Source organism: Lactuca sativa, chromosome 7 (assembly GCF_002870075.4).
Source record: "Lactuca sativa cultivar Salinas chromosome 7, Lsat_Salinas_v11, whole genome shotgun sequence".
Lineage (NCBI taxonomy): Eukaryota > Viridiplantae > Streptophyta > Magnoliopsida > Asterales > Asteraceae > Lactuca > Lactuca sativa.
This window is the reverse complement of record NC_056629.2, coordinates 85,460,313-85,467,770: the sequence shown is the minus strand read 5'-3', so window position 1 is coordinate 85,467,770 and position 7,458 is coordinate 85,460,313. Positions and strand designations below refer to the sequence as shown.

The 7,458-nt window shown below is 28.3% G+C and overlaps 1 protein-coding gene across 2 annotated transcripts; it reads left to right on the top strand.

Annotated features, from left to right (window-relative positions):
* Positions 1-3,040: 3,040 nt before the first annotated feature.
* LOC111887657 (patatin-like protein 2) lies at positions 3,041-6,417 on the top strand. Of its 2 annotated transcripts, none has more exons than XM_023883829.3 (7): positions 3,041-3,462; positions 3,717-3,898; positions 4,765-4,939; positions 5,053-5,214; positions 5,335-5,640; positions 5,775-5,947; positions 6,020-6,417. In XM_023883829.3, the coding sequence occupies exons 1-7, from the start codon at positions 3,118-3,120 to the stop codon at positions 6,159-6,161; spliced, it is 1,485 nt and encodes a 494-aa protein (XP_023739597.1). In that variant the 5' UTR covers positions 3,041-3,117; the 3' UTR covers positions 6,162-6,417. The 2 variants fall into 2 exon arrangements, with proteins under 2 accessions (XP_023739597.1, XP_023739596.1); XM_023883828.3 differs by having other exon boundaries at positions 3,044-3,462; positions 4,759-4,939.
* The last annotated feature ends 1,041 nt before the right edge of the window (positions 6,418-7,458 follow it).

Sequence of the window (7,458 nt, the reverse complement as noted above, 5' to 3'; positions counted from 1 at the left end):
ATATATATATATATATATATATATATATATATATATATATATATATATATATATATATATATATATATATATATATATATATATATATATATAGGGTTAGATTCATGTGAGACAACCTAATTTTGTGAAACCGTGAGACACATTTTTTTTTTATTTTTTTATATTTTTTTAGTTAATTCAAGTTCCGAAAATAATATTTAAAAAAAGAATTTTTGGATTTTTCCATTTATTTTGCATTTTAAAATTATTTTGTAGAATATGTAGAATGTAATATTCTATTAGAATATTTCACGTATTTTAAAAAAAACAGGATTTATTTTTTATTATTTTTTATTTTTTTAGTTAATTCAAGTTCCGAAAATAATATTTAATTTTTTTTTTATATTTTTCCATTTATTTTGCATTTTAAAATTATTTTTTAAAATATGTACAGTGTAATATTCTATTAGAATATTTCACGTATTTTTCAAAAAAAAAAACGGGATTTTTTTTATTTTTTTTAAATATTTTTTAAGTTAATTCAAGTCCCGAAAATAATATTTAAAAAAAGAATTTTTAGATTTTTCTATTTAATTTACATTTTAATTTTTTTTTTAGATTTGGTCTCACGGTCTCACAAAATTAGAATGGTCTCAAATAAACCTGAACCTATATATATATATATATATATATATATATATATATATATATATATATATATATATATATATATATATAAGTTCAATTGAGAAAATAAAAAATGTTGCCGCAAAAAAATCTGTTGTACCAGCGGAAATGGATAAAGATACACATATATTTCCAACATAACATGTTTTCTTAAACTACGCTAATCTTACTTTAATATATTAAAAAACATAGTTATTTTTCGTTTTTTTATTTTTTAAAAAACTATTTTTATCGAAAAATGATTTTAAATATACCAAAATTCATAGTTTTTTATTCTCTACAAATAGACATCCATATTAATATACTTTTAAGATAAAATATTTTTTTTTTTATATTTTCAGTTATCGTTATTCATAAGTGAATAAAAATGCATCAATTTTTTGCTAGAGTACATTCGTTATTCATTTATTGAATAAAAATATATGATTAATTTTTTTTTTTAAAATTTAAGTATCATTTATACTACTTATTCATATATGAATAACAAATTAACAGTAACAAAAGTCAGATAAATATCTTATTCATATATAAATATAAAATATGACTGACAACTAATATACGTTTTATTCATATATAAATATAATATATGACAAAAGATGATGTAAAAAATATATTTTAAGTAATAAAACTTTATTACATGTGATATTAATATATAAACAGTATCTAAACTATTAAAAAAAAGTTAAACGTACGTTTTATTCATAAGTGAATAATGAATATATTGTAATAAAAATCTATCTTTATTCACTTATGAATAACAAGAGTTGAAACTCTAAAAAAAATATTTTATTTTAAAATTATAGAAATATAGATGTTTATTTATAGAGAATAAAAAATTATGAATTTTGATGCATTGAAAACAATTTTTCGATAAAAATGGTTTTCTAAATATAAAAGAAATAAAAAAAGTATATTTTTGTGTATATTAAGGTAATGATTAACATAGTTTAATGAAACATGTTTGGTTGGAAAACACATTTTTATCTGTTATCCATTTCCGACGGTACGCCTAAGTGTTTTGCGACAAAATAAATGTGTGGCTGAAAATGCTTCCCCGTTCTCAACATTTTTTCTCAATTAAACCCTCCCTCCCTCTCTCTCTCTCTCTCTCTATATATATATATATATATATATATATATATATATATATATATATATATATATATATATATATATATATATAGAGAGAGAGAGAGAGAGAGAGAGAGAGAGAGAGAGAGACCATACTAATTTGTGACATATGAGGATGCGATTTTAGCCATAATCTTGGAAATCAAAAGATTTTTTTTAAAAAATCGTAAAGTGCAAAATAAAAGGAAAAATCCAATTTTTTTCAAATATTATTTTCGTGTTTTAATTTATCCAAAAAAACAATAACATAAAATAAAATAAAAAGTAAAAAAAATTACCGTATTTTTAAATATACATAAAATATTTTAATAAAATATTACATTGTAAATATTCAAATCGAATTTTTAGAATGTTCGAATATTTTAATTAATATTCTACTAAGTTTGTAAGATATGTTAAAATATTCTAATTTATATTCTAATAGAATTTTTATATTTGTTAGACTATTGTAATATTTTACTAGAATTGTTTGAATATTTATAGTTTAATATTCCAGTATAATATTTTAATATTGCATAAATTTGATTTGAATATATTTGCAATATAATATTTTATTAGAGTATTTTATGTATATTTTGAAAAAAACCAAAAAATTTTTATTTTTATTTTTTCATTTTTTAAGATAATCTAAAGGACAAAATAATTTCGAAAAATTTCATTTATTTTGTATTTTAAAAATATATTATTTTCGATTTCCAATTTTTGAACAAATGATTTTTTGACAAATTGGCCCAGCAAAACTAATATGGAGTAGACAATTTGGTTGTTTGAGGCAACATGGTGCTCGGCAGCTTAGGTTCTCTGACTGTTCGAGCTATCCTGTGTTGTCCCAAACAAACTCGTTTACCTTTGTTTGTTATTTTGTTTTTCTCCAATGCACTTAGAGGCTTTGCACTTTTGTCCTGACATTCTTCCTGATGGGGAATTGGGGATTAAAGTTTGCCTTATATACACTTGTGCAGCCGGCAACACCAAAACTTATAGTATTAGAAAAGAGTTCGATTATCTTGGACACTTATATAAATTCCAATTACACTAAATAGTAAGGTGAAAGCAACATATCTAACATCGAGAATATATTAGTCCATAATTCCCTTGTCACAACATCCATGAAATTAAAGCCGTCAAATTAAGTATCGCTGCCACATATTCTTAAAATGGTTACCATTAAAATATAAAGGGGCTATATATTCTCTTTATATGCCAAATACAAAAAGCATCCCGAGTCATATAAGTAAATTAAGGAAAATTCATGTGAACAAACAATATCTACCCTTTAGTTTTCGTTGTTTCTTCTTTAATCATATATATAGTCGTGCTATGGGAATGCATAATTTATGGACCAACCATTCTAATAAAATAATGCTGAATTTAAGAAGCCTCGAAAGGTGGTGCTGTTCAAGAAAAATAGAGCATGGGCCTATAAATAAGAATGCGAATAATAAAGTAGGCAACTCATCGGTTGCGAGGATAAAAGATAAGTCACTGACAAACTTATACACATATACACAGAGAAATCTCATGAGTACTCAAATGGAAAGATCTAAGTCAGTACTACAGCCCCCAGCTTTTGGGAATTTGATCACAGTTCTTAGCATCGATGGTGGTGGAATTAGAGGTCTTATCCCAGCAATTATCCTCGATTGTCTTGAGACTGAGCTTCAGGTATGTCATGCTTCTTTGATTTCTTTATGTTCATCTCTTTTATTATTTTGTTTGTTTGAATTTGTATGATATCTTCTCCTCCATCTTGCTATTCTGATACTTTCATTTGTACTTTGTATCTACGTTAAACCGAGAAAAAAATAAAGAAAACAGTAAAACCTGGAATTCGTACTATAATTTTCATGGATGTCACATGTCTTTTTACAAATCTTGTTATAGGAGAGCTTAACTTATATGTATGGTGTATGTTTCAGAAATTAGATGGTGAAGACGCACGAATAGCGGACTATTTTGATATGATCGCTGGGACAAGTACTGGTGGTCTCATCACTGCGATGTTAACCGCTCCGAATGAAGAAAAGCGCCCTTTGTTTACCGCTAAGGCCATCAAGAAATTCTACCTCCAGAAGTGCCCCAAGATCTTCCCTCAAGATAGGTAAAAACATCATGTAAATTCAATTTGGAACCTTATGAGTTCAACTATATCTAAACACATAACAGAGTTCAAAGTACAAAGTTGAATTAAAAAATCTAAATAAACGATTTTATAAAAAAAATAATATAGAAACAAGTTATGCGTCTATGGTTAGAAAAGAATATAGTGACTACAGTAAATATATAGAAGGTAGTAGACTTAAGATGGCGTCGGGAAGACGGGAATCCATATAGGGGAAGAATAGTCTCTCTCTCTCTCTCTCTCTCTCTCTCTCTCTCTCTCTCTCTCTCTCTCTCTTAATTTTCATGTCGTTTGGTGTGAATCCATTTACTCAAGAACTTAAAATCTTCTGCATAAATTCGTTTATTTCATGTCAAGTTAATGCTAATGTTAAGATTTAAGGTTTAGACTTTGTAAATGTACTTTGTGTAATGTTGGATTGTAAAACAAAGTTAGTTTAATGAGCTAATTGACCTTCGCTCTACTTATTTAACGTTTAAGTTGTGTTTGTTATTTAAACGGCTCGAATTCTTTTAATTTATTGTAGATCTAAGCTTGTATATATCTACAATAAACTTTCTAAATGTATTGTGTCATGTGGGATTATAGATGTAAGCATGCCTTACGAAACTTTCTAAACTTTCTAATTTTTCTAATTTTTGCTATCTGATGTATTGATGTCATATAAAGATATACTACAGATTTTTTTCCTTTTAAATAAAAGCTAAAAGAACTCTTCCATTTATTTCTTATTTTCTTTTTTTTATGTATTTCACATCACCCTGTGTACTTGAATTTATACTATATTCCAAGCATACCTTACTAAAAAAGATATTGAGATTTTCTGATTTCTTGTATAGCTGCAGTTCGCTTACAAAATTTGTTAAGAACTTCTTTGCACCACTATATGATGGGAAGTACCTCCACGACTGCATAAGGAAGAAGCTTCCCAACATCAGATTGGAAGATACATTAACTAATGTTGCTATACCTACTTTTGATATCTCGACACTACAGCCAACAATCTTTTCCAGCTATAAGGTTTTTCCTTTTTCTTTTATGGGACATATATAATTACGATATCATTATATTGTTTTTAAACAAAAATTCTAATCAAAGAAATATATGTCCCATTTTATTTTTCATGTTAATAGATGAAAAAAAAACCGTATTTGAATGCCTTGTTGTCGGATATTTGCATCGGAACATCAGCAGCACCAACTTATCTTCCACCACATCATTTTGAAACCACTGATGATAACGGAGAAAAGCATGAGTTCAATCTAGTTGATGGTGGTGTCGCAGCAAATAATCCAGTAAGATACTTAATTACTATCTATTCTATAATCCATTTGTTTAACTATGTTATTTATCTTTACATTTTCATTAACCATGCATTAATTAATTAGTCCTAACTTATTTCTCTTCTTTTAAAGACTCTTATTGCAATGGGAGAAATTGCTAAGGAACTCATTCATAAAAACAATGCCTTTCACGCACCTCAATCCCTGGAGTATAATAAATTTTTGGTTATATCTATTGGAACTGGGGAATGCAAAAAGAAATGGAATTATAACCCTGATGATGCTTCAAAATGGGGCTTGTTAAAATGGTGGTATAATGCCAATGGGTCTGTTCCCCTACTTGATATTTTTACTCAAGCTAGCACTGATATGGTTGATATCCACCTTTCTGTTGTCTTCAAAGCCCTTGGCGTTGAAAACAATTACCTTCGCATCCAGGTTTGTGTGTAAACTTTATGTTATAACTATAAAGGTTTAAGTGAGTAATATTACCTAGTTATATTTTTATGTAAAATTACTCTCAAAGATGAGTTTAATGATAATATTGTAACATGGGAGCTCTATGAAAACAGGAGGATGGCTTAAAACATTCGTTGTCTGAACTTGATAGAGCTACCACCGACAATTTGAAAGAGTTGACTGACGCTGGTGAAGCCTTGCTCCAAAAAAGAGTTTCGAGGGTGGACTTGGATACAGGCAAATTTATCCCTTGCAGCGAAAAAACTAACGAAGAGGCTCTCAAAGAGTATGCATTTTCTTGAACTACTATTTGATGCATTTATCTACTGTGTGAATAACAATATGTTTTCTTGTACAGGTTTGCAAAACAACTTTCAGAGGAGAAGAAACTCCGTGACCATCAATCGCCACGAATAGTGAATTCAAAACCTGCAGAACCTTGTATGTTGGAGAAAAAGCCTAATTTTAGGGCATTCGAAAAGTTAAGCGTCAATGTGTGAAGGAAAAATAGTTTCAATTACGAATTACATTCATGGTGAAGTAGGGCTAAGATTGCCTTACATATGATGTAGGCTTGTCGGGTTAAGTTGAGAGAAATAAGTGTGTTCTACATTATTTGTAACTAGCTACTTTATGCATCTTAGTAGCGTGGCGTCGTTCTCCTAAAAGTGATGTTGGTTCAATGTTACAAGATTTGAAAAGACATCACTTTTAAGTTGTAGATATAATTTAATGCAAAGGTGTTCTTATTTATTATTATGCGCTCTATTATTGATGAGGAAAATCATACTTTGGTGATTTGTGTGGATATTCTTAAAAGGGGAAGTATCCATTATGCATAAACAATATATGGATATTACATTGGAAAAAAGCTTAGTCTGCGTTGGAAATGGTTTAGCTAGCGAAAAGAAGTTGTGTACTATATTGCGGCTTATATTTAGCGACAAACTTTTTCAATACATTGAAAACAATGTTTGTAATCGGTTGCTGTTTACTCCTATCAAATTTAAAAACAAAATTTAATAACCAAATGTAACCAAATACATCAAGGAATGAGAGATTGCTTATAACATCGACAAGGTTGCTGCTTACTCCTATCAAATTTAAAAACAAAATTTAATAACCAAATGTAACCAAATACATCAAGGAATGAGAGATTGCTTATAACATCGACAAATTAGCGTCAGATACATATTCAAAGGATGAGCGGCGGATTATAGGCAAAGATTTTTCAACATGTCACTATTTTACATAATAAAAAGTTATTAGTTAATGTTAATTTAGTAAGTAGTTTTCTCTTTGAAAATTAATTAAATGAAGGGATCAATTTTTCTAATTTTCAAACCATAGCGGGCGATGATCATGTTGACTGCCTGTTGACATGAATTTTCCGATGATTACAGGTAGGGTGAAGGATAGGGTTTGATTTCGTTTTTCAGGTGAAGGCTATTGGATTTCAGAAATGAAGCGAGCCTTCATAACCTACGGTTACTTGGGGAAGTTGCAAACTCCTATGATGTAAGGCAATTTAAGAGTTCAACAATCTGATGATAGAATACGTTGGGAAAATCTTTAAGCCCTAACAAGTCTCTGCAACTTGCAACTGACATGGGAAGAATTATTGACCCACTTCAAGCATAAGTTTTGCATATTAGAAAATATGTTGGAGTTAGACAATCGACTCCTACCATTGAAAAAGGGAAGCATGTTTGTTGATGAGTTTACTAATGATTTCACTGACAAAATGGAGTCTTTCCTACATGTTGTTTCAGAGAAACTATGAAAAATTGATACATA